Source organism: Cebidichthys violaceus, unplaced genomic scaffold, assembly GCF_023349555.1.
Source record: "Cebidichthys violaceus isolate CVI_PGR_0920_01 unplaced genomic scaffold, fCebVio1.0.p SCAF_4, whole genome shotgun sequence".
NCBI lineage: Eukaryota > Metazoa > Chordata > Actinopteri > Perciformes > Stichaeidae > Cebidichthys > Cebidichthys violaceus.
The window spans coordinates 437,217-464,700 of record NW_027176594.1 but is presented as its reverse complement, the minus strand read 5'-3'; the positions used below and the strand labels follow the sequence as shown (position 1 = coordinate 464,700).

At 40.3% G+C, this 27,484-nt stretch overlaps 2 protein-coding genes across 2 annotated transcripts; both read right to left on the bottom strand.

The window, feature by feature from the left end:
* Positions 1 to 1,151: 1,151 nt before the first annotated feature.
* Positions 1,152 to 11,388, bottom strand: capn9 (calpain 9). The gene is made up of 20 exons (XM_068727144.1): positions 11,074 to 11,388; positions 10,005 to 10,074; positions 9,790 to 9,908; positions 9,050 to 9,183; positions 8,462 to 8,630; positions 8,266 to 8,349; positions 8,027 to 8,112; positions 7,607 to 7,681; positions 7,214 to 7,374; positions 6,906 to 7,063; positions 6,076 to 6,284; positions 5,868 to 5,904; positions 5,681 to 5,761; positions 5,315 to 5,372; positions 4,830 to 4,894; positions 4,638 to 4,706; positions 4,025 to 4,103; positions 3,413 to 3,529; positions 1,713 to 1,771; positions 1,152 to 1,485 (listed from the first exon to the last, which is right to left on the bottom strand). The coding sequence occupies exons 1-20, from the start codon at positions 11,278 to 11,280 to the stop codon at positions 1,459 to 1,461; spliced, it is 2,064 nt and encodes a 687-aa protein (XP_068583245.1). The 5' UTR covers positions 11,281 to 11,388; the 3' UTR covers positions 1,152 to 1,458.
* A 3,325-nt stretch (positions 11,389 to 14,713) lies between these two features.
* Positions 14,714 to 26,543, bottom strand: LOC137885104 (zinc finger protein 271-like). Its single transcript, XM_068727251.1, has 4 exons — positions 26,460 to 26,543; positions 23,020 to 24,079; positions 20,043 to 20,332; positions 14,714 to 16,594 (listed from the first exon to the last, which is right to left on the bottom strand). Exons 1-4 carry the CDS (start codon positions 26,506 to 26,508, stop codon positions 15,285 to 15,287), a joined length of 2,709 nt encoding a protein of 902 aa, XP_068583352.1. The 5' UTR covers positions 26,509 to 26,543; the 3' UTR covers positions 14,714 to 15,284.
* Positions 26,544 to 27,484: the final 941 nt, after the last annotated feature.

The window sequence follows — 27,484 nt, the reverse complement described above, 5'->3', positions numbered from 1 at the left end:
TGCATCAGGCTCTGATACACAAACACTACTTGTTAGTAGAAACATTCACTGTAGGTTTTGCTTCTCTCGTGGGATTTGTAGACGATAAAATCTAGAATATCACCTCACTTCTCCTTTAACCTGAGCTTCTGTTAAAGCGGCCGCTCTGTGACTTTGATTACTATTTATCAGACGCATCCACGCCTTCATTCCCCTCCACGCCTACACTACGTGGGCAGCAGCCCGAAAGTATTTCCCATCCAACATCAATACGTTTTTCCATATCTCGCTCTAAACATCGGTGGCCGTGAAATGTTTCCTGTAGTTCCAGTTCAATCAACATTCCTTCTTTCTGTCAAAGCAATACTTCACCTACAACCTACAATCTGCAACCTGCACATCTTTTACACTGATCCACCTGCATGAATGTTATCTTCATGTTTATGTTCAGTATCTTTATGATCTGGTTATCAAAACAGCCGCTGTGGTGACGGCGAAACAAAAACAAATGGCTGTAATGCCACGCAACGTTGGTGGAAGTAACTAAGTACATTTACTTCTACAGTACAATCTGAGTCACTTGTACTTAACGTGAGTATTTCCATTCTATGCTAATTTATACTTGTACTCGGGGAATATATTGTATGTTTTACTCTACTCTTATGATTATTAATACAAACATAACTCTATTAATAGGTTATTGTTAATATTATTGTTGCTTATAGTTAGCTCCACCTTTACACATTAAAGTGATTGAACACAAACGCATCAATATACTTCTAATTCAATAATATATGTATTATTCTGTAATTGGCACATTCTGCAGAGGAGTACTTTAAATGCATTTCGTTGCTCGTACCGTTGTACTTTTCCTCAGTAAAACTTTGAATGCATGACTTTTACTTGTAACAGAATATGTCTTTACTTTACTCCTTCATCATCTGAGCCCTTCTTCTATTGCCAATGCAAAAACATGTCTGATTAAATTAAGTTAAAAGAACAATCCATTCAACTAATGGAGACGTTTCAGTCGCTGAACTCTTTGCTGGTTAAAAAGCAAATCAAGGATCATAAATACCAAACTTAACCCGTCTATCCTGTAAGGTTTAATGTGCTTCACTGGTGTCTATGTGTTGTAGTTATGAAGACACAACAATAAACTGACTAAAAACTAACATTTCACCCCAAAACCGGACGTTTTTATTCAAAGTTTATTTCCATTCACGCAGAGAGCAGAGAAGATAAAACAATGGTTTGTCCAAAGGCACGAGTCAGCAGATTTTAAACAGGCGATCCCAGCGTTCCAACTCTTCAGAGCAGCAAGTATCTCACTTTATTTAGTCAAAAAAATAATTAAAAAAACGATAGATGCTGTGAGTTTGAGGCATGAATAAGAAAATGTATCGTTACGGCCTGAATATTCAGCACGCTGCACACGTTTTGTTCTTCCGGTGGCTTCTGTTTGCTCTCAGCGTCTCCTCAGACGTTCATCGACAACATCAGGAACTGTGAGGGGAAGAGAGAATAAACCCAAAATCAAATCAAGTCCCGCAATCAATGGTAATATCTAAATTCAGATGAGTGTTAAGAGAGAAAACTCTTCTGTGATAAGAAAGACAATCACAGGATGAAATCCATCCATCTGGTTCAGCAGGTTTGGTAAAAACAAACACCTCCGCAGTGTTTGCAGAGGTTAAAGGGCGTCGTGTCACATGAATGTTTTTTTTTTTTACCTGCATGATGTTCATGTTCACCCGCCCTCTGTTGGATTTGTCCAGAACCTGGAAAGCTCCTGGTTAAGAGGAAGAGTTTCAGTCAGCTCAACGTGCGCAAAAGTCTCTTTTTAAGTCTTCACTTTTAAAGGCATTAATGTGGTTATTGTGAACCTAGTGGAGGAACAATTCATTCCACTATTAGAGGAGTACTCGATTCAACATGGAGCGTCTTAAATGAACACAAACTAACACAAATACGTCTCTACTGTGATCACGTTGGGCCGTTATTAATGTACTGTTAATGCACTGTTAATGTACTGCTAATGTACTGTTAATGCACTGTTAATGTACTGTTAATGCACTGTTAATGCACTGTTAATGTACTGTTAATGCACTGTTAATGCACTGTTAATGCACTGTTAATGTACTGTTAATGCACTGTTAATGTACTGCTAATGTACTGTTAATGTACTATTAATGTACTGTTAATGTACTGTTACTGCACTGTTAATGTACTGTTAATGCACTGTTAATGCACTGTTAATGTACTGTTAATGCACTGTTAATGCACTGTTAATGCACTGTTAATGTACTGTTAATGCACTGTTAATGCACTGTTAATGCACTGTTAATGTACTGTTAATGCACTGTTAATGTACTGTTAATGCACTGTTAATATACTGTTAATACACTGTTAATGCACTGTTAATGCACTGTTAATGTACTGTTAATGCACTGTTAATGTACTGTTAATGTACTGTTAATGCACTGTTAATGTACTGTTAATGCACTGTTAATGCACTGTTAATGCACGGTTAATGCACTGTTAATGCACTGTTAATGTACTGTTAATGCACTGTTAATGTACTGTTAATGTACTGTTAATGTACTGTTAATGCACTGTTAATGTACTGTTAATGCACTGTTAATGCACTGTTAATGCACTGTTAATGTACTGTTAATATACTGTTAATACACTGTTAATGCACTGTTAATGCACTGTTAATGTACTGTTAATGCACTGTTAATGCACTGTTAATGTACTGTTAATGTACTGTTAATGCACTGTTAATGTACTGTTAATGCACTGTTAATGCACTGTTAATGCACTGTTAATGTACTGTTAATGTACTGTTAATGCACTGTTAATGCACTGTTAATGTACTGTTAATGTACTGTTAATGCACTGTTAATGTACTGTTAATGCACTGTTAATGCACTGTTAATGTACTGTTAATGTACTGTTAATGCACTGTTAATGTACTGTTAATGTACTGTTAATGCACTGTTAATGCACTGTTAATGCACTGTTAATGTACTGTTAATGCACTGTTAATGCACTGTTAATGTACTGTTAATGCACTGTTAATATACTGTTAATACACTGTTAATGCACTGTTAATGCACTGTTAATACACTGTTATTGCACTGTTAATGCACTGTTAATGTACTGTTAATGCACTGTTAATGTACTGTTAATGCACTGTTAATGTACTGTTAATGTACTGTTAATGTACTGTTAATGCACTGTTAATGTACTGTTAATGCACTGTTAATGCACTGTTAATGCACTGTTAATGCACTGTTAATGTACTGTTAATGTACTGTTAATACACTGTTAATGTACTGTTAATGCACTGTTAATGCACTGTTAATGCACTGTTAATGCACTGTTAATGCACTGTTAATGCACTGTTAATACACTCATTTCAACGTACGGAACATGTTCTCCAGACGGACGATGCAGGTGAGGTAGTCGTCGAAGTCGATGTCGTATTTGTCGTCAGCAAACCTCAAGCCGATCAGCTGCAGGAGTTTGTTGTTCAGCTGCATGCCTGAACAGAAAGATGAAGACGCAAACCGATGACTGTCGTGTTTAATGTGCTGCTACTACCACTATACACTGTAATACTACTGGTATCCCTTTTACTTCAACTAATACTGCCTTGGGAACAAATACTTCTACTACGACTTTTTCGATTATTCATTTTATATAATGATAAAAGGAGATTTTACTGCGTGGCGATCACAAGTTGGTGTGAAACAAACATATATAGACACTAAAAGATGTAATGTCATATATTTTAAAACACATTAAATTACACGTTGATTTTAAGGAGCATGCAAAGATGGTTTCAATTAAACTATTAGAGAAGTATTCCTTAAATAAACACAAACTAACACCTTTACTATGATCATCTTGAGGCATTTATTATTGCTGTCGTTATTGTTGGACCCTTTTACATTGAAGTCGGTACAGACGACGTGGCGCACAAGAAGCAAGAAACGCGTTTTCCTACTCAGTGTCATTTTCAACAGTCGACCCTCACCTGCAGCTTTGAGCGCGATGCGAAGCTCGTAGGACGACATCTTTCCTGAGCGGTCGGTGTCAAAGGACAAGAAGAGCATCTGGAACAACAGCAGCTCAGATTAACAGTAAAGTACTGTACTTAAATACAATTATGAAGTACTTGAGTATCTCCATTTTACGCTACTTTATACTTCACTACAGCTCATAGGGAAACGTTGTAAGTTTTACTCCTTTACACGCTTTAGTTACTTCACAGATTTAGATTCTTAATACAAAATATCAATATATTATAAAAGGATTACCCAGCAGTATATAAAGCAATACGTATAAAATATATATAAATACATTAAAATGAGCTCCACCTTTAGTCTCAACAGTGAAGTAATCAACACATTAATTATACACATAATAATGTGTATATTATTCTGAAATGTGTCATTCTGCATAACAAGTACGTTCACTTTTGGTACTTTAAGTATATTTTGATGCTAATACTTTTGTACTTTTACTTAAGTGAACATTTTGAATGCAGGACTTCTAGTATTTTTATAATCTGTGTAATTTGTACTGTGAATGAGTACTTCTTCCGCCTCCGAGTCACATTTTTTTTAAACACATGAATCAACACGTACGATCCACTTCTTCATCTTCTCCCAGAAGACCTTAAACTCTTGGAACTCCAGCTGGCCTGTGTTGTCCACCTGGTTTACCGTCAAGGGAACAAAAACTTCACAAAAGCATTTTATCGGACACGATTAATGTTCACTTGTGTAGCCTGAAATCTAAAGTGTTGAAACGAGTCAGCGGGTGATGTGGAAGGATACGTCCATCAGGTTGATGATGCTGTGGCAGGTGCTCAGACTCAGGCCTTCAAATTTGATCTCTTTTCCTAAAAGCGAAACAGATTTCAAAAAGAAGTGGAACAGTTAGGCTTTGAGTGGTAAAACATGGAAACAAATGTACAGAAACGTGTTGTACAAGTAAGATTAAAGGGGCCTAATACACTATTTTGGCATTAAATCATTTCTGCACATGTACTTTTGCTACATAAGCATATTAGACCATATATATTATTCTCTTCTGGGCCTTTCACTTAATGACACAAAGGGTTGCATTCGAAGAGAAATCTTCTAAATTTGCTTTACAACAGTAGTTCCCGGCGCTTTTGTCTCCTGGCCTCTTAAAGTGGAACAATGTCTATTTGTTGAAGAAGAAGAAAATGAAACAAGAAAGCGGGAAAAAAAGGAAAATGAAACTAAAGAGACTAGCTGACAAAATGCCCTCAAAATGTATTTTCCTTTTCACTTACGTCTGCTGAGGACGCCGTTCAGCATCTGCTGGAGCTCTCTGACGTCGATGGCCTCGTCCTGTAGACACACCCGGGTTGACAAAGTCAACTTTAAATTCATACACATGGTCATCCACAAATCTGACCCGCCAGCTGTAGTTTGAATGTGTCCTATCAAATATACATTGTCCATCTCTGAAGTCTTGTTATTCAAATCCCATTGTTTTACAATATTAAAGACGCATTATTAAAGCGTGTCGCCACTTAAAGGCAGAATAACTCCACAACAGACTCGGACTCTAATCACATGACCCCGCCCCCGGTCGAGGTCATGTGATCTCTACGCTTCACAAAGGTGAGATTCCGTCGTCCGATGTTTTTCCTTACGTCACCGGCGAGCTGTTCAAACAGCCTCCTCAGGCCTTTCTCCTCGTCCGTCTCGTCCTCTGGAGCGGAGGGCGGGGGCGGCTGGTGGAAACAACACGGCATCATCAGTACAAGCGAAACAGGACCGGTTGACTGACTAAATGGTCGTCTTTTTTTGATGATCAAGTTCCCGCTGTGATCTACTTACATCTGGGAGGTCGGCGTCAACGTTGCTTCCCATCTCGCTGTGGAACAGAAACACAAGTTGTGATGCTGTGTTTTGACATTTACTAAGACAATCAAATCTATCAATGATTCTTTTTTTTTTGTTTTACTCTTCATAGGTTCACTCGGGTTTTAAATAGTATTGACTTTTTGTTTCCCAGTTCTGTTCCCCCGATGCTTCAAACACTCACATTGCCGCGGTCTTCTTCTCTGAGAAGACCCTGATGATGAAGTCGGCCTCGTGGTGGGGCTGGAAGGTGGTGGGGACCAGCAGGTAATTCCCAGGAGGCAGTGTGAAGCGCTCCGATATCTCCCGCATGTTGATGTAGGTCTTGCTGCGAGCTTTGGATGCGTGGTAGCGGAAGAAGTCTTTTCCCAGCTGGTCCTCGTCCGCTGGAGCCTGACCGGGCAGAGACGAGAGATTCAAGATATGCTGATAAACACGTATTAGTACATGTATTAGTACACGTATAAGTACACGTATTAGTACACAACATTTGATACGTAAAGGTAGGGGAGTGTGAGGGAAGTACGAGGCCAGATGATTGGCTGACAAATTGTGTCCTGAACGTCCATTTAGTAGCTGTTCCGGAGCTTTCGGTCATATCAAATGATCTTCAACAGCAGATACTCAGTTGTAGATTTTAAAGCATTTTAAAGACTGAAAGCTCCAGAACAGCAACTAAACAGACCTTGTGATGAGATTGTTTTAAGGTCAAGAATGAACACGTTCAAATCGTAAATCTTAAATGTGTGATTTTTCTGACCAAAAGTAACTTCAAATGTTTTGTTTTAATGTCAAACTTAGAGTAATATAAAAAAAACAATATAAATATATTTGCAGTGTATTCTATCAAACCATTTCTGGTGTCTTGTCTTTGACATTTTTCAGTTTAAGTAAAAAGTAATTGAAATAGTTAAAGCCAACATGGAGTCGTGAGCCAAACTTTTGTTCTGATGAGTAACACTTAAATGTAGATGTTAAAACCTCGTTTCAGTTGTTTTTTTGTTTTTTTCTGACCTCGTACACCGCAAAGCCGATGGTTTCCAAGTCCATGCCTTCCTTCCTCAGCTTTCGTCTGTTCTTCTGCATCAGAGCGATCACCACGCTGCACACGTCGTCGTCATCGTCGGCGTCCTCCAGCTGCAGCTTGAACTGCGGGTTGGTCCAAAACGTGTCTGCGGATTGAAGAGAAGATGCGGAGATGTTAGATGACAAAAGGCAACAAATCAACTTTGAAAAACAATCCATCATCTAATCGGTTGCCACTAAACCCAAATTCCTATTGGTTTCTTTCCCATGTGATTTGTCAGGTGTGGTGGTCTCACCGATGAAGTTCCTGCAGCCTCCGGCGGTGGACCCGCGGATCCAGTTCCCCTCAAACATGTTCACTTCCCAGTGGCGCTTTGTGTTGTCGGTGAGGTCGTCGGGGGTCATGTTGCAGATCTCCACCTTGTCGTAGTTCCTCTTGAAGTCGTTAAACTCCATCCTGGAGTCACGAACACAATCGTTGTCATCTCAAAAATACAGTGAATACACACGAGTTCATCTTGATCCCATTTGTGCTCAAAGCACATCGCCTCAGAGTTCGATTATAAAGTCTGGTTATTAATAAGTACAATAATGAAAAATTTGAATGTGTTTATTGCCTCCGGCAGTTGAGTTTGGGAGTCTGGATTTCTTAATCTTTGGTTTGGACCAAAGTCATGATGTGGACTCACCAGAATTCACCATTGTCTGATTCCTGCATGAGGCGATTTTTTTCAGCTGTGTCAACATAATTCCACTCTCTGGAACTGAAAAAGACACAAAACAATGTGTTACAACCTGAACACGCAAAAAATCGGAGGAAAGAAAAGTGCCAATGCTTTCCAAGAACAACTGACAAAAACACATCACAAGACTTTATTTGTTTTTCATTCATGCAAGTATGATATTGTACCGTGAAAGGCTTCAGTTTAACAAGGAAAAGTCCATTTTGGTGGTGTGCTGAAGGACGAACAATGTCCATAACAATACGATGAGGTTATGTTTGGTAAAATATCCAGGATTGGTCATTTTACTCTCTCATCTTAAATAATGCGATAATACTCTTATCGGTATTATAATACTAATAAAGATGCTTTTAACGACTTGCTTACCCGTCACTCCAGGGGCCGTTCCACTCGACCTGACCCCAGGGGTTCCTGACCCGGATCAGCTGGACCTTCTGACCTCGGACAGTCACCTGAAAACCAAACATTTCGTTTTTTGTTAGTGTAAGATTTTGCGTATGGCTCGGCTTAGTAATTTCCCTGAAGTAGTAATTAAACGTAATAAAGGTTTTCTATATTACATTATTAATAAGTCTGCATTCAGAAATACATAGAACTAGTGTTACCTCCTCCAGGCCTGTGATGGAGTACGCGTGTCCCTTCACCAGGCCGGTGGTTGTCTTGGCCTCAGACTCTGCAGAGCTGGTGATCTGGAGAAAGCCAAAACGCCCAGAGAGGTGTTTAAGAGCACTTACTAAACCTCTTATATAGTATGACAGGTGGAGGTAACAATGATCAAATGGTACGAATACAAGTTTTTACATCAATGGAGCATCCCATCATGGAGCCTCTGTCCAGTGCCTTCTTCATGGTGGAGAACAGTTTGTCTGGAGCGTTCTTGGTTTCGTAAACTTCACCGACACCGCCGGTAAAATCCTCCATGGCCTCCATCGTGCTGCCGCCCTTCAGGGACTCGTAGCTGCCGTGCAGTCTAAGAAACAGGAGACAGCAAAACACATCACGGTGGTTAACGGAGGATTAACAAAGGGAAATCAAAGGCCAGACTTACAGATTTAAAAAGCCGTCGCAGTTTAAGAGTTTAAGGACGGTGGTCTTGATTTGGATGTTCATGTTCCCGAGGGGATGAACCCTGATCCTTTTGGTGACCCCACAGCAGCGCTATCAGGCCAAACGGTCAGCTTTTACACACAATAAGAGTCAACAAAGTCCATGGACATTGATGGAGACCATGAACGCCTGCACATCTTAATCTGTCTAATTGCTGTTGATGTATTTCTGTCTGGAACAAAGCGATGGACTAATTGACCAACTGCTAGCATGGCTAGAACTCTAACACCATGACTTTATCATCTGTCGCTGATAAAGGAGGTACAAAAAATATGCTTTTACTTGGCGTAGGCCTTCTCCAGCAGGGCGCTCCAGAACTCGTTGTTGGAGGCGGAGTGAAGCATGATGAGTTTGTCTCTGACCACCGGCAGCCTGTCGTCCACCACCACGTCCAGCCATCTGTTGTGATTCCAGAACTGAGGGACAAACAGAGAATGTGTCCCCAAACATGCTTTTCTCACGATTTCATTATCTGTTACATTTAGAGGATCGGGGAGGTTTTGCTTAGTTATACTTCTTCAATTCTGCAAAGAGACAAAAAAGTGAAAAAAAAAAGAAAGTTGCATACATTTTTTTCCAATATTTAATTTGCTCTGCTTAGTATGTGTGTCTTATTTTCCTTATTTTGTTTGTATTTTCATGTATTTATGAATACATGAAATTGGGATTATTCATATTTGGGGAGGAGGTCCACAGTTTTTATAAAGTTTGTTTTAAAACATTAAACCCTGCAAAGGATAACTCGTTGGAGCTAATGGACGGATGGATGGAGGGTTAATTTTACTATATTAAAGGAGTTTTGACCATGAAATATACACTATGCTTCAGCTGCGTAAGAGATTAATCTGGGTGGATTATTTGTGTCTTTTTCAAGGTAAAGTTTAGTTTGTTTTTTTCTTGACAGAGACTGAAATGTCTGAAAACGACCAGCTGGAGCCCAAGAGACTCAGTCAGAGGGAAACATGTCGTCCGATAAACCATCTCGGCCTCATCGGCCTGCAGCCGATCAGCCGGCGGTCTACCTGGAAGTGAAAGATGCCGGCGTATCTGCGCTCGAAGTCCTGGTCGTGGGGGACCACTCGGGCCAGGGTTTCTTGTTTGAGGGTCAAGGATGCGATGGCTGCCAGGAGCCAGCAGTCCCCTGTGGTGACAAAACAGGTGCATCATGGGTAAGTGGGTGAAATATGTGCATACAAATAGACACAGCAGAACTCATGCAGACTGCTCGAGTACCAACCAAGTTGTCCTTGGCAAATGTCTGTCCTGTCTGCGTTGCCGACGATGAACTTCGGGTTGTCGCAGATCTCCTGTAGAGAAACCGGAAAAGAACAGGTTGGTGTATTTAAGAAGAAGAAAAAAAAATGACAGTTGAGAGGTGACACAAGTGCCTTTAATAGGTGTGTTCACATTCCAGGCATATTAATCAGGCTGAATTCCCTCACTGAAACACACACAAAAAACACACTAGCTGAAAGCAGCTGAAGCATTTACTCTGAAGCAACGCCCAAGAGAGAAATGTGTAGTCATCGTAGCAAACGTGATCGGTGAGTTTACCACAGTTTACTCAGGTCAGGTTATGTTAACAGGTAGAAATGCTGGAAATGAGCTGAAGTACACAGTCAAGTGACATTGACATCAATGAAGAAAATCAAGAACGCTTCCACAAACGAATACATCTTAAGCTGATCAGCTAAAACCAACCGAATCAAACGTCTGGGCTCGTCTTGTGAGCGGCTGCAGAGTGATTTATTGCACTGCAGATAACGTTGAGGCGTGTGGGGATAAAGTCTGCGTACGGAGCGCAGAGTGAGGAAACTGTCCATGCACTTGGCTCTATTTACTCAGTTTTCTTGCGGAACTGGTTTTGCAGCTAGGACGGGACAAAACCAACTTCGAATAAACTTGCGCTGTGTTTCTTCAATGCCTTAATATCAATAATTACCTACCAATGCTGCCAACACTCATTCACTCAACCGCCACAGACTCATTTATTCAGCCTGTCCTGATCCAGAGTTGTACATTCATGAGACTTTTCAGTGCATATTAATAAAATCGTAAATATGATTTTTAAACTAAAAACTACTAGAATATTAAAGCATGTGTTGACCCATCATAGAAACTCTCATCAGATGATCAGCTCACCTTGACACCACAACATTTTTCATTCATTTGAGACACAAATTGGCTAAATTTAACAGACTTTTGGACACTTTTCTTGTCCTTCATTTCTGGATGCTGCTTTGACGAGAGCATCATCTGAGCCCCCTAAAACTCGAAATCTAGAAATGATGTGTGTGCCTACGTACCTTGGGCCTCTTCCATTCAATATTGACAGGAACAGACTGGCTGTAGTAGAGCGAGGCGTCTTCGGCGGGGAAGTCTGGATCCTCAAACAGGACCCCCTCCTTCAGACATTCGTGCCTCAGATCATCAAATGACTTCCCATCCGACTGCGTGTCCACGGCCTTCTTGGAGCCGGAGCCCTGGCCCGACAGCGTGGACTGGAGAGGCATCTTCTTCAGGAGGAAGAAGCTCAGTGAGCGGAGGAAGAAGGAGACGTGAGGTGGTGTGTGATGGAGTGTGTGTGTTTGTGTGTGTCTGATGCAGGGCAGAGCCTGTCAGGTCGGTAGGGCTGTGAGGTACACACCCTCCAGACAGAAACTGGTTCGTCCTCCTGTGGCGGTGAACCTCGCCCCAGCTGACTCTCTCTCATTCTCTCTATTCTCTCTAGTCTCTTATCTCTCTCTCTCTCTCTCTCTCTTTGGGCTTGACTTACAGGATTATACTGTAAGAATCATTCCTGGTGGTTTGGCAACTGATAAATTAAATAGTTTGAAGTGGTGTTCTCATTCAAATCAGTATCTCTGTTCAGGAACTTTTGGTGCACTTAAAAGAACCACAGAAGTGTTCCTTTTTTACCTATAATGTATTCATATTTATACTTGTCTGTACTGTATACATCTGACATATAGTGTATTCATATTTATACTTCTGTCTGTACTGTATACATCTGACATATAGTGTATTTATATTTATACTTCTGTCTGTACTGTATACATCTGACATATAGTGTATTCATATTTATACTTCTGTTTGTACTGTATACATCTGACATATAGTGTATTCATATTTATACTTCTGTCTGTACTGTATACATCTGACATATAGTGTATTTATATTTATACTGTGATTACTATATATATTTCACCTATAGTGTATTTATATTTATACTCAAATGTCTTTACTCGATATGTTAAGCAAAATGACCCTAAAGAGACACAAATCAACCACAAAGAGACATAAAACGACCACAAAGAGACACAAATCAACCCCAAAGAGACATAAAATGACCACAAAGAGACACAAATCAACCCCAAAGAGACATAAAACGACCACAAAGAGACACAAATCAACCCCAAAGAGACTCAACTAGGCCACAAAGAGACACAAAACGACCCCAAAGAGATGCAGAATGAATACAGACACTAAACGTCCTCCTCTCTCTCTCTCTTTCTTTCTCTGTCACTGAGCAGTGTAGATTCGGGGTGTGCCTCCGTCGTCTCTGCTGCACCCTGCCACCCACATCAGTCTAAGACTCAGTACTCCAGACTGTCCTGCTTTCTGCCAACGACAACATTCCTGCTGCACAGTCACTGGATTCTTTACATAGCTTAAGGTGAGTATGTATTTACACAGTTATGTGTTGTGTAGTGAGATTTCCATTCGTGAATATCTGCTCAGGTGATACAAGCATCCACAAAAGCGCATGTCTTCTTTGAATGTGACCTTAATTAGACCTAAATTAGAAACAAATATCCTTGTGAAGGAGGTGAGCAGCATCCTCAACCTTTTCTTCAACTACCTCCACCTGGACATGGTGCACTGTGGCCTGAAGGGGGCAGTAGATGGCAGTGGTGGAAGAAGGACTCGGGTCTATTTCTTGTATGAAAGAAGTAATGCACCAGTGGGTAGAAATACTCAAAATCAGTACTGTATCAGCAATAAAATGTACTCAACGTACCAAAAGTAAAAGTACACATTATGCAGAATGGCCTATATCAGAATATGAGTAAAACTATTACTGATGTATTTATGTGTTCATCTGTTTAAAATTGCAGCTGGTAAAGATTTATTATTTATTCATAAAGAGTTATTCCTATTTAGTCAATAACTGTACTAAAGTACAAACTCATGTTATATATACTTTACTTAAGGTTTGAATGGAAGACTTTTAATTGTAGTGGAGTATTTTCACAGTGTGGTATTAGTACTTTTACTTTAGTAAAAGATCTGAGTACTTCTTCGCTACACACATCCTACCATCATTTCCATCATTGTTTTTTTACAGGTGTTGATGCAACTGTATGATCACTTGGAGACCGCAATTTGTTGAATTGTGTGACGTTATACAAACAGGTGTTTCTATTATTTAGTCCACCCCATTTATATCAATGAGAGTTGGCTAAATAACAGAAGCTCTGTATACAAAAATACAAGCCTAGGACTGCAACTTTGATCCTTGAATGGAGCATAACTGGAGTTTAAAGAACGGATGAGTCTGTTCCTAGAATTACTATCATAACCAGCTGATCCACACTTTAGTCTGTTTAGTCTACACCTATAAATTCCTAGTCTCTGGCAATCACCCTTTACCATTTCTCTGCATTTCCATCATATCCTATGAAATAAAAAACCTGTGTTCCCCTTTTTTGCCACATTCTGTTGATTCTTTTCCCCAAATCATACACTTGACGTCTGCTTTACTGACACTAATGTGCATATCTGTGTTTCCTTTAAAAGGCCTCGTTGCCAACTCATCCGCCCTCTCATTCCCACTCTCCCCTACATGCGCTGGAACCCACAGGAATTCAACCTGACCTCCCTGATTAGTTATTCTTCTGGTCGACTGGAGGACTTCATGCAGTATATGGGGCGACTGTGGTACAGCAGGGTCGAATCAGAGGATCGGCAGTTCGATCCCCGGCTCCGACAGTCCATGTCGATGTGTCCTCGATGCCTACAGTGTCTGAATGTCGTATGAATGTTAGCTAGTCCTGATGGGCAGGTGACACCTTGAATGGTGGCCCCTGCTATCAGTGTGTGAATGGGTGAATGATGACAGGTAGTGTTAAAGCACTTTGAGTGGTCGGAAGACTACAAAAGCTTGACACAAGTACAGTCCAGTTACCATTTATCTTGACGGTTGTTTCAATGAAAAGACATTAAACTTGCTATAGGGCCGAAGATGAGTCGGAGCAAATCAACACCTTTTCCTGTCTAGGTATTTCCACCCATCATAGTAAAACCAGCACTGCCATCATCCTCACTGTGTAAACCCCAAAATGATTGGATGTTCTTCTGTCGATTCCTCTTCCTATAGCTGGTGTTGCCGCCCCATATCCTGTCACTCCTGTCTCAGATTTCTTAGGACCATCTGTGTAAATCTGTGTAAAATCACGACTCTTTCATTACATAATATTCAAATGCACTTACCAAATCAACTTCATCTTTTTCTGTCCTTTTCGACCTCTAACAAATACCAGTCTATGTCAGGCCACACAAGCGTCCATGGAGCCACCACCGACTAAACTACTGAGGGGCTTATCCTCCGATCAAACACTTCAAATTCTCTTGCTACGTCATTATCTACCCGACTAAAGTGACCCTCTGACTCCTCCCACTCTCCCAGACCACCTGCAACGCTCCTTTTGCAGGGTGAGAATCATTGTGTCCCTGTAAATTAGCCCAGTAGTTTGCCATCAGTTGCTTTCTCCTTAAATCCAGCGGCATGTCTCCCATTTCTACCTGTAGGGCAGGTTCTGTTGCAACTTGGTGGGTAACCTACAAAATAAAAGCCTCTATAAATTATTCCCATCTTAAATTACCTTCCATCTTTTCTATATGTAATGGGTGTGGGTTGGACATGGATAAAGACAACTCAATGGATTGTTTTCCAACATTTATTTACTTCTGCAGAAGACAAAATTCAACCCATTAACTACTATAACATTACACAAAGGAAAACACATACTTGCAGAAGTCAATGCATAAACACATTAATTGTCTTCTGGTATTTTTCTGCAATTCTGGATCCAAACATGAAAAATAGCTTTATACAAGAAGATATTTACATCAGCAAAACTTCAACAATAAAAACAACACTATAAAGCTGGGTAACATTATAACATTAACAGTAAGCAACGTGTCTTAAATGTTACACCCTTCCAATAAATCACCTTAACGTGGTTTAGGGCCGTGTGTGTGACCTGTGATCTGTGTTCTCAGACCAAGAATTCACTCACCATCTGAAAAGAGTTGTGGCAGCTGGGCCAAAAAAAAGGAAACGGGGTCCCTTTCTGGAGCCAGACCTGGGAGTGGAGCTTGCTGGTGGAGGTCTGGTTTCCGGGACATGAGACATATGGTTCAACCATGAACAACCCGAAAAATCTACATTGAGCCGCCGCCCTATGGGCCCACCGCTCAAAGGGATATGCGGAGGGGTGATTGGGTAAAATGGCTAAAGGGGATTCTTTGCTGTGTGAGTTTTCAGGTGTACCTTTAGAGCTACGTTGCGCATAAATCTTTTATCACAAACTGAGCAGCTGAAAGGTTTATCCCCTGTGTGGATTCTTATGTGTCTCTTTAAAGTTGAACAATGATTAAAAGATGTCTTACAAACTGTGCAGCTGTAAGGTTTCTCTCCTGTGTGGATTCTCATGTGTCTCTGTAAATGTGAACAATTGTTAAAATATTTCTTACAAACTGTGCAGCTGTAAGGTTTCTCTCCTGTGTGGATTCTCATGTGTCTCTGTAAATGTGAACGCTGGCTAAAAGATTCCTTACAGACTGAGCAGCTGAAAGGTTTCTCTCCTGTGTGGATTCTCATGTGTCTCTGTAAATTTGAATCATTTTTAAAGGAGTCCTTACAAACAGAGCAGCTGAAAGGTTTCTCTCCTGTGTGGATTCTCATGTGTCTCTGTAAAGTTGAAGAACTGTTAAAGGAGTCCTTACAAACAGAGCAGCTGAATGGTTTCTCTCCTGTGTGGATTCTCATGTGTCTCTGTAAAGTTGAAGAACTGTTAAAGGAGTCCTTACAAACAGAGCAGCTGAATGGTTTCTCTCCTGTGTGGATTCTCATGTGTCTCTGTAAAGTTGAAGAACTGTTAAAGGAGTCCTTACAAACAGAGCAGCTGAATGGTTTCTCTCCTGTGTGGCTTCTCATGTGTTTCTTCAGATCTCCATTCGTGCCAAATATTTTCCCACACTCAGTAAACACGCATGTAAATAGTTTCTCACCAGCGCTACATCTTGAATCACTGACATGGACTTCATCATGTTTCACATAGTTTAAACCTGACTGAGGTTCTCTGGTCTCCTTCCAATTATCACAGTCATCAGTGTCAGAAGAGTCTCCAGTCTTCTCATCAGTATCTGGTTCTGGATGTCTATCTGGACCTGAGTTCCTGTCTGGTTCCGGTCCTCCACAGTCCTCTCCATCAGCATCTGTTCCCATCTGTTCAGTTTGTCTTTGATGAAGCTGTGAGGACTGAGCTTCCTCATCATCTTCACTCTTCACAGGAGTGAATGAGAACTTGACATCAGCCTCCTCCAGACCTTGAAGCTGCTCTCCCTCCTGACTGGTCCAGAGTTCCTCCTGTTCCTCTTTAATGTGTGGGGGCTCTGGGTCCTCTTTAATGTGTGGGGGCTCTGGGTCCTCCTGTTCCTCTTTAATGTGTGGGGACTCTGGGTCCTCCTGGTCCAGACTGGAGCTCCACTCCTGCTGCTCAGGGGGAACCTCTTCTTTAACCACCAACAGCTGCTGGACGTCTGCAGGAAAACGGTAACCACACACAGAGACGTTACAAAGAAATATTAGTATTGAGCTAATACAAATCGATTCTCAACTGTTAAACCACGACTGTTGTGAAACTTTGTGTGACACAGTTAAGGATGTTGGCTCCTGAAGTGTATATAACACAGCGTATTCTCAAAGTATGTTGACGCTTCTTCCACAGACTACTGAATACGTATCTGTTGAACTCTCTTCCCTCTTGCAAGCAAATAAAACCAACAAAGACAACGTTGACTCTCAAAGACCTTTTGTTGATTTGTGAACGAAACTCTTTTCTCCCGATTAACATAGAAATTTTCTACAACAATTTTGCACGGTGTATTTTCGTTTTTACGTCCGTGAAGCACTTTTTAAAAACTTGTGTAATATGTAAATAAAGTTTACCATCATTATTTGCTCCACTCCCACCAACTGCCTCACTGACATTAAATCATGGATGCAGACCAACTTCCTCAAACTTTACTGTGATAAATCTGACATGATCATCATCGGTCCCAAATCCCTCACTAAAACCGGTCACAACTTCTGCCTCACCATCGACAACTCCACTCTGTCTCCCTCCCCACACATCCGCAACCTCGGAGTCATGTTTGACAGTAACCTCTCCTTCGAACACCGCGTCAAACAAATCACCAGAACTGCCTTTTTCCACTCAACCCTTACATACTGTCCATATTTGATGCCTTCACAAGAATTCCCTCATAGTAAGTGTTGTTAGATCCGGGGGTTCACGGGCCCTGTACGGGGCCACCTAGTTACACAGCTCTCTATTAAAAGATCTGCGAGCTGGTACTTCTGAGGAGACTCGCCTGGCTCCGCACACTACCGTTACTCCTGACGTCTACCCTGCTTTAGGGCTGCATCCTTCTATCGTCCGGTTGTTAAAGTCACACAGGGGGGGAGAGAAAATCTCCGTCTTTTAATCCTTGATCACGAACTGCGGTCTTCTCTCCGTGAGCAAAGACGAAGTCCTCCGTTGCGGCTGTCGAACGAGGTCCAGTGGTCTCTGTTGAGCACTTGGAAGGCGTCCCGCGATGAATCCCCGTCTTGCTTTTGCAAGTCACACTCTTTATAGCCCCTTTTCCCCAACACTGCCGTTTCACTGGCACATGATTAACATTACTTCATTGATTTTCTGTGTACGTGCTTAGTTACACCCAAATCTGGCCTCATCTCTAAGGTCCACTCCCCCCACTTCTTCCTCATTCTGGTACTTTCCGTTATTCTTCTTACACATGTGAAACCCATCCTGACCTCAACGGCTGCGGTCCACACCCAAGTCTACTTCCCCTTTTTAGCATACTGCTCCTTTTTTCAGCTCTTTACACATACATTAGTACTTCAGCACACACAGACTATTCGTTTTACTCAATCACGTTTACAGATTCATCATTATTATCAGTTTACATTTGTTAAATCACTTCATATATTTTTTGTAATACACACACTTTGCTTATAATGATTATTGGAATTTTACTTCCTCCTATAAGTATACGCTTTGTGTCCATTTTAGCCTGCTCTACATACCGATCATGTATTCCTTCTGTAAGGCAGTCTTCCTGGGATCTCAACCCCTTTTTGACAGTGTCTATACCAAATTTTAAACTACAGATCTATTTAGAATGTCTAACTAAGCCTATGTCTCATTAATACATGTATGATTAATCCTTAATAAATGTTTCAGAGAGCAGGGAGCGTGTATTTTTTTAAGTTTTACAACATTTGTTTTTGGAGGAAAAACATCTACTATTACACATTATCATGTCCTGTTTTACATAAGACATAAAAACATAAAAGCCATAATGACTTAAATATATTGTCTTGAATTTTGAAAATGGCATGAACATTCTGGAACTGTTGGAATTAATAATAAAACCAAGTTTAATCAGTGCAAGCATTAAACGCTGTTCTCACTGCTATATCATAAGAAATGATAATTATCAATATTAATTCAACATTTACCACCAAGTACACAAAACACTACATAATAAAATGCTTATTATAAACTAGTCAATAATCAGTAATCTGAGTTTTCTTCCACGTTGTCTTCCTGCTCTGACACATCCTCCAAATCACTCTCGACCTCCTCACCTTAGAAGAACAGATCCAGGGCCTGTTGCACACTACGTCTTGCTGCCATGATGTCAGTCACTCGGGTACCTTCATAATGTTATGACCACCCCCCCCCCCCCCAACCCAAATTGATTCAAATCTGTTACTTTGTAGATTATTTGCAGGTGCTTGTTGTTGCAGGTGCAGATCGTGTGTCTGTCACAAGGCACCCTGTGACCTGTGGATGACTCCTGTTCCCTTTGTGCACCATGATCACTCCTGTGTTGTTTTATTATTTCACTGTTTCGAGCCCCCCCCCCCCCCCCCCGATGCCCCTTCAAAGACCAGCAGGTGTGTGTCTCTGCGGGAACCTGGGCAAATGTGGTGGGAACACAGAGAGTTCTCGTGACAGTGTCGAGGTCCCCCTTGAACTCTGTCCCATAAAAAAACACACACAAACATGGCCTGTATAGTTTCAAGATTCCCTAAAACCACCATTTTCCTTGATGTGACCCACACTGGTAGATTTAAAATCCATCTCAATAGATACGGGTCAAATTTGACCTGAAACAGCCTCAGTGTACAAAAATGTGTAGCACCTGTACAAAAGTATAACATTTTAAAATATTTTCATTTTTGTGTATTTTGGGTCACTTTAAGAAAAGTCATCAAATTTCAGGCTAAAAGAATGACGTTTAGGGTATTTTTACTGCTGTCAAATGTCAAATTGGGTCAAATTTGACCCTAACAGTAGGTAAAGGTTCAAAAACATCGGCCGTCACTCTCCTTCTCTGCCGCTGAAACTCTGATCCACGCCTTCATCACCTCCAGAATCGACTACTGCAACAGTATTCTTTACGGCACATCATCCAAAATCCTAAATAAACTCCAGTACATCCAGAACTCTGCTGCTCGCCCCCGCTCACCCGCTCCAGGGATCACATCACCCCTGTTCTCCAGAACCTCCACTGACTCCCCGTCCCACAACGGATCCAATACAAAGTCCTTCTCCTCACTCATAAAGCCCAAACTCACCCTAAACCAAAACGTTCCCTGGACACTGACGACGTTTGACTTAATGTATAAATGAGCGGATGACTGAGTGGTGACGTGGTGAACCGCGTAGCGTGACCGTTATTGGATTTATTACTATTTTGCTCGACAGAGTTGGAATCCAGGTCACTGCGATCCTTCCGCAGGGAGTGGTTCGGTGTTCCCGCTATACGCTGCACCCCCTTTCCAGTGTATCAATGGACCCAGATAATATATTTTAATCAACTCTTATGTAACCATGAACATATTAATCATTTTAGAATTCGACACGCTGCAAAATCCCCGTGGTGTTATCAAAGAGAACAAACTTTACTGTACCAGTTCGTCGCTGGTTGACTAAACCTGCTCTGTGTAACCGAAGCTGAGGGTTGAAAACAGCGTCCAGTAGTTTCCGTTGTCGCTCGTTCTCCTCTTTTAGAGCAGAACGTTCCTCCTCGTGCTCTGCTATCGTTCTTTCAAACAGACCAAATATCTCTTCAGCAGCCGCGGTTAGTCGCTGGTTGACTAAACATCTCAGCATTTGGACTTTAGACATTTTCACTGAACCACAGAAACGTCTCCTCCAGACAAACTCCGGAAGATATACCGAGACGGACTGTTGTGCGTTACTAAAAGGTCCGAGTGGCACCGACAAGCTTGTGAACCTTTAGTTCCACATGTAGATACAAAAAGTGGTAACAGTAACAGTTGTACTTGTATAATATAATTGATAAAATATACACTATTATAACGAAGCATAATAACAATTTAAACATTAACATACCGTTTGTCTTTTCATATCTACACCCTTGTATATGTATTTTAACAACTCTCACTTCTTCTTCTTCTTCTTCTTCCTCTTCTTCTTCCTCTTCTTCTTCTTCTTCTTCTTCTTCTTCTTCTTCTTGTGGTTTTACGGCGGTTGGCATCCATCTTATTGGTGCATTACCGCCAGCTTCTGCTCCGGAGTGTGGATCAGACAATAGACTTACACTCTTTACCCCCCAAAAAAACCCCAATAAAATAAAAATAAATAAATAAATAAATAAATAAAAAATAAAAATAAAAATAAGCACTCTATCCAGCACCCTTGTACCGTATCTCTGCATTTCAATCATACCCTATATAAAACTCTGTGTTCTTTAAGAAAGCTAACAGTACTCTAACCTGTGCTCTCTCACCCGTGCTCAGTACTCCTTTCACCCAATCCATATTTTTCTTCCAAACAGAAAATCCTTTACCCAGTTATAAACTCTCCCACCAATTCCCATTTTGTGCATCTTGATTAGCAAACCTTCCTTCCACATCATGTCAAAAAACACTGCAATGACTGACTCTTTATTTGCCTGGGCCTTTCTTATTTCAGTCTCTGGCCTTATCACAGAGTCCATGTTGTTCCTTCCCATCCTAAAACCACTCTTAAAACTTGCCAGCATTCCTCTCTTGTCAAGCTCATATGAAAATATTTCTGTTATCATCCTTTCCATTATCTTACACATATTAGATGTTAGTGCTATTGGTCTGTGGCTGGTGGGTTTAGATGGATCTTTGCCAGGTTTTCTAATCGGAATCACTACTGCCTCTTTCGCTCGGTAACTTTCCCGCTGTGTATGGTTCTTGCACACACTATTGAGGCTCCTGTTTGTTAAATTAATAAATTGTTAAATTGCCAATATGTCTTGTTTCTTCAGACTTCAATCATCCAATCCACCAAACAACACCAAACAAGAGTCAATGGCAGAATGAGCTGTATGGCATTGGCAGAGAAGATTTGGTACATTTTTCATGGGCGCAACCCAAATACTCAGCTCTGCTGCTAATCACACAAATGCATGTTTCTTACAAATGTGGCTCCATTTAAAAGGGAAATAAACAGGCTTTCCAACAGTATAACATGTATTGCCAAGAAGCATTGTTACAACAAAGAAATAATCTACCAAAGTACTTTTGTGCTATGTTTATAGTAGTAAACTCGTTAGCAAGACGTGCTAATTCTTGCAGCTAACACTATAGCAGATTAACAGGCTGTTTAATTCAGTCCTTAAGCTTTTTCTCATGTTTTTGGTTTTGTAAAGGGTAAAAAATAGAAGGCAGCATCCTGAGAACTCCATCTGCTGAGACTCTTAACAGGCCGCTATGACCTGCAAGGTGAGAGTCACATGACTGGTGGAGGCTTCAGTATAGACTAGTTTTGGGGTTTTCTCATGGTGTCTGATAACAGCTTTGCTGTCACTTAACATTGTGACATTCAAAGTAGATGGTTTAACACTTTTTGTTATGTTCAGGAGAGCTAAGGTCTCTTATAAGGGAGCTGGTTCCCCGGTAATTGAACTTTTACCACCTTGCATAAACGTGTTGACAGCTGGAACAATTTACTAACTGAATACCTTTATTATTCAATCAAATATCAAGTTATTTAAACAATCAAAATCAGTACTATCACATACATTTAACAAACTATACCACAAAGTCACTGAATTACAAACATAAATTTATGATTGAAGGATTGCCTCCGCACGGCTCTCAATATGGCAACAAGAGTGCAACAGTTCACACAACAACAACAGTGCTGACAGAGCTAACAATGTTAAGCTTGGAACGGCGTTATCAGCAGTAAATACTGGCAATATTTGACAACAACAAAACAGGAAATTCCAGCCAAGGTTACTTCATTTACTTATCTTAAACAATTTTGATCTCAAGAGTATATAAGATTATACATTAATCAATTAATGAAAAATCATTTAAAAAATGATCATTAAATGAACACTTTAATGCTGCAGCTACTCAAGTAAAGTACAAGTACCTCAAAAATGTCAAGTACAATACTTAAGTTAATGTACTTAGTTCCATTCCACCACAGCTAAAAGAAGATCACTACATTATTTACAAGAGCACAAAGATGCATTTAACTTTAAAATGTACAACATTTTCTTCCAGGTGAGCGTGCCCTGGACCCCTCTAGAAAACCAACACTAACTAGAAAATAAAAACTCAATTAGTCTACTGGATCAAACTAAAGACAGTACTAAGCTCCCTGTCAATGTGAGAAGGTGTTACCTTAAACAAAGCATGGATCTCTCAGAGCAATCAAGGTTTATTGTGTCACTAATCGCAAGCGGGGCTAATTGTGTGTGAAGACAGGGTTTTGAGGGAAACAATTCAAAATCTGTACGTGGAATCAATAAGCAATGCTCTCAAATTAAAACTACATGCTTTTCAATAAAGATAGGAAAAAAGCACCATATTTCTTCCCCTGCGTTATGTGCCATGTGGTGTGTCAGATTTACCTTTTGAATACAAACAGAACCACTACAGCCGGTTGTCTCTTGTATGAGTAATTATGTGTAACTTCAGAGCCGAGTTGTGCCGAAATCTTTTATCGCACACTGAGCAGCTGAACGGTTTCTCTCCTGTGTGGATTCTCATGTGTGTCTGTAAATTTGAACCATTGTTAAAAGATTTCTTACAAACTGAGCAGCTGAACGGTTTCTCCCCTGTGTGGATTCTCATGTGTCTCTTTAAATTTGAACACTGCTTAAAAGATTCCTTACAAACTGTGCAGCTGAAAGATTTCTCTCCTGTGTGGATTTTCATGTGTGTCTGTAAATTTGAACAATTATTAAAGGAGTCCTTACAAACTGAGCAGCTGAAAGGTTTCTCTCCTGTGTGGATTCTCATGTGTGTCTGTAAATGTGAACCATTGTTAAAATATTTCTTACAAAATGAGCAGCTGAAAGGTTTCTCTCCTGTGTGGATTCTCATGTGTCTCTTCAGATTTCCACTCTTGCCAGTTGTTTTCCCACACTCAGAGCATGTAAATAGTTTCTCACCAGCACTACATCTTGAATCACTGACATGGACTTCATCAAGTTTCAAAGAGTTTAAACCTGACTGAGGTTCTCTGGTCTCCTTCCAATCATCACTGTTATCAGTATCAGAAGAGTCTCCAATCTTGTCATCAGTATATGGTTCTGGATGTCTATCTGGATCTGAGTTCCTGCTTGGTTCTGGTCCTCCACAGTCCTCTCCATCAGCATCTGTTTCCATCTGTTCAGTTATTCTTTGATGAAGCTGTAAGGACTGAGCTTCCTCTTCATCATCTTCACTCTTCACAGGAGTGAATGAGAACTTGACATCAACCTTCTCCAGACCTTGAAGCTGCTCTCCCTCCTGACTGGTCCAGAGTTCCTCCTGTTCCTCTTTAATGTGTGGGGGCTCTGGGTCCTCCTGTTCCTCTTTAATGTGTGGGGGCTCTGTGTCCTCCTGTTCCTCTTTAATGTGTGGGGGCTTTGGTTCCTCATGGTCTAGACTGGAGCTCCACTCCTGCTGCTCAGAGGGAACCTCTTCTTTAACCACCAACAGCTGCTGGACGTCTGCAGGAAAACGGTAAACACACACAGAGACGTTACAAAGAAATATTAGTATTGAGCAAATAGTCTCTCGCCAGAAAATTTGGCACGCTTCTCCTCACACAGTGTTGCCAACACCTGCGCAAAAAATACATCAAAACGTGCAGCCTGATCGGGAATTGTGTGCAATGACCTTTCTCAGAGATTCGCCCAGCAGTTTTCCCGAAAATCCCCAAAAACAGAGCAACATTTCTCCATTCACTTGAATGGGGTTTTGGCGTGAAGAGAGCTAAAAAAAACACTTAATTTTGGGCCCATATTGACCAGCCATACTTTAACGTAAAAAAATTACTTTAAGTTTAAAATGTTGACAAAACACTGGACTTTATTGAGTCAAATGGCCATTTTGGTCTGTTTCAGATTTTATAATGGGTGTGTATTGCACGGAATGTTCAGCTCTAGAGTGAGGGCATAACTGTCAGAGTAGAGCAGAGCAGGAAAATATTCTGTGATTTTTCCAAACAAATTGCTCCCATTCCCACAATTTTTACTCTTTATACACCATTTTTGGCCAAAAAGCTTGGAAATGTTGTGCTGGTCACACACAACTGTCTATGGCTCCAACAGACTTACACATTTGGCTCAAAGAGCCGCAGAGTAACATGAACTCCAACCAACTGCTCCATTAGACTCCATGTTAAATCTGACCACTAATTTCTCAAAGAAAGCAGACGGTACCAGTTTTGCATATTGTTCTAGAGCTCACATTTTTAACACCACAAAAACCACATCACCACATTTGGCAGAGTCTTATCTTTCGCATGATACCCATATTTTGGCACTCAGACTCCTGCTTTTTGTTAAAAGGAGGCAGGCGTTTTGTTCAAAATCACCGTTTACTGTAACGTTTCTTAATCAGTCTGCCTCTAACACCAGGTGCGTCCTCACCACATACAAGCACCCCCCCCCCCCCCCACACACACACACACACACACACACACACACACACACACACACACACACACACGTCATTTAATAACCTCTGTGTATGTGTGTCAAACATTATGATTCTGTCTTCTGTCTCCTCCCCCCCTCTCACCCACCCAATCCCACCCTTTCAAAATAAAAGCCCCACAAATACAAGATTCAATCAAAGAGTATGAATCTAAAATGCAGAAACGAGAGAAGCGATACCTCAATCGAACCTTAACGATATTACCAGTAACATCGGCGTGTGTATATATTGCAACGTCTTCGCGCAGTAGCAGCCACACTGTCAAAATTTCCTGCCGAATTTTCTAGTTCATTCCATCATTGATCAGGTTGTATTCAGTGATTTACATCCAACTGTTTGGTACCGTTCTGTAGCTGAGACAGTCCAGATTAAATATGGAAGAATGAAATAGACTATTTAAGTAACGAGTATTAATTCTGTAAATTAATGTTAAATGAAATAATCAAGACCGTTGTCAGGATGGGAGTGGTTTGGTGTTCCCGCCATATGCTGCACCCTCTTTTCAAATGAAATTATGATATTCATAATGTCCCCATATTCAACAGGTCATAAAAACAAATCCTTAAGCGGTTATATTAACCTTTCACTGGATTGTTGAGGACATTATGAATATCATAATTTAATTTGATTAGATTTTTCCTTTAATTTTCTCAAACTCTGTACAGTAAAATCTCATGAAATTAGACATGGACATAGTAGGGCTCCTTATGAACAACAATGCAGTGAAAGGTTAATTTAACCACTTATGGATTTATTTGTATAACCTGTCAAATATGGGGAAATTATGAATATGAATGCCATTTGAGCTAACTTTGCCTTTCATTTTCTCCAAAACTGTACAGTAAAATGACATTACATTTGATATGGACATATATGAGGTCATCATGAACAGAACTCCAATGGAAATTTTAGCTAACCAATGAAGGAAATGTTTTTATTACAGATCAAAGATTATTATTAGGTAATATTATAATTTTCGAACCCTTTTGCAATTAAAGATAGTACAGCAGTGTAACTTCAGATTGTATTATTGTTGGATTTCATATAATGTCTTTGACTTGTTACATCAAATTGGGTAAATTACTGATTTATAGATTGGGCTTTTGGGGCTATCCAAGCACCCGTACCGTAGCACCACGAATAGACGAGCATTACATTTCAAGCGCCGGCTGACGTGACCGGCGTACCGCGGATGACGGCTCACTTGACCACAGTGAGTGGTTCGGTGTTCCCGCTATACGCTGCACCCCCTTTCCAGTGTATCAATGGACCCAGATAATATCATATTTTAATCAACTCTTATGTAACCATGAACATATGAATCATTTTAGAATTCAACACGCTGCAAAATCCACGTGGTGTTATCAAAGAGAACAAACTTTACTTTACCAATTCGTCGCTGGTTGACGAAACATCTCAGCATTTGGACTTCAGACATTTTCACTGAACCACAGAAACGTTTCCTCCAGACAAACTCCGGAAGATATACCGAGACGGACTGTTGTGCGTTACTAAAAGGTCCGAGTAGCACCAACACCCTTGTGAATCTTTAGTTCCACATGTAGATACAAAAGTATGTGGTAACCGCAACAGTTGTACTTGTATAATATAATTGATAAAATATATACTATTATAACGAAGCATAATAACTATTTAAACATTAACATACCGTTTGTCTTTTCATATCTACACCCTTGTATATGTATTTAATGTTCAACACTATGATATTATACTGTATATCACAAACACTTCTATTCTTTGCACAGAAGAAAAGCTACATTGTTTCATTCCAAGTATGAATGAGCTGAAACTGAAAGTCATCTTTATAAGAGCCAAAGAGCCAGGGTGTATAAAACAAACAAAACTCCAAAACATCTCTCTATACAGTAAACACACACATCTCTCACTTGATGCACTGTTTCTATTTTAAACTTTATATTTATTGGTTGTTGACTCTGGCTTCTGTTTTTTTCTTCAGTACTTCTTTTTCATTTTGAATATTTATATTTTATATTCATTGGATTAAAAACTGACAGTCTAGAATCATTTAAAGAAGACTCCAACTCTGATAGAGTAGATGTTTACAAACGGTCACTGTTAACGTACACTCATGAAGAAATGCATGCTGGGTAGCTCCCAACTAGCAGATTTATGCCTCACTAACACAAATCTGAACGAGACGCACACAACATTGTATAACAGCAGCCAAAGAGCTCTAATGACAGAACTCCATTATCTACTCTCTATTGTAGGTCAAGACTGTAACTTTAGTGCTGATGCAAGTGTTTTTTTTACTTGTTTTGTACTTTTTATAATTGTGAAATTCACTGAACTAGCAGAATTTTACACTGAAATTATTATTTACTGCTCCTCTGGCAAATAATAAGTGAGATAAGCACAATTATTATTTATTG

What these genes read in the sequence shown, in the direction of transcription:
- capn9 (XM_068727144.1), bottom strand. Translation starts at nt 11,280, where the DNA reads ATGCCTCTCCAGTCCACGCTGTCGGGCCAGGGCTCCGGCTCCAAGAAG. An exon ending in CCATCACAGGCCTGGAGGAG is followed by an intron (nt 8,113 to 8,265) that starts GTAACACTAGTT and finishes TTTGGTTTTCAG; the next exon opens with GTGACTGTCCGAGGTCAGAA. An exon ending in GCATCATCAACCTGATGGAC is followed by an intron (nt 4,707 to 4,829) that starts GTATCCTTCCAC and finishes ACGGTAAACCAG; the next exon opens with GTGGACAACACAGGCCAGCT.
- LOC137885104 (XM_068727251.1), bottom strand. Translation starts at nt 26,508, where the DNA reads ATGTCTGAAGTCCAAATGCTGAGATGTTTCGTCAACCAGCGACGAATT. An exon ending in CGTCAACCAGCGACGAATTG is followed by an intron (nt 24,080 to 26,459) that starts GTAAAGTAAAGT and finishes GTTTTCCTGCAG; the next exon opens with ACGTCCAGCAGCTGTTGGTG. An exon ending in AGTCAACCAGCGACGAACTG is followed by an intron (nt 16,595 to 20,042) that starts GTACAGTAAAGT and finishes GTTTTCCTGCAG; the next exon opens with ACGTCCAGCAGCTGTTGGTG.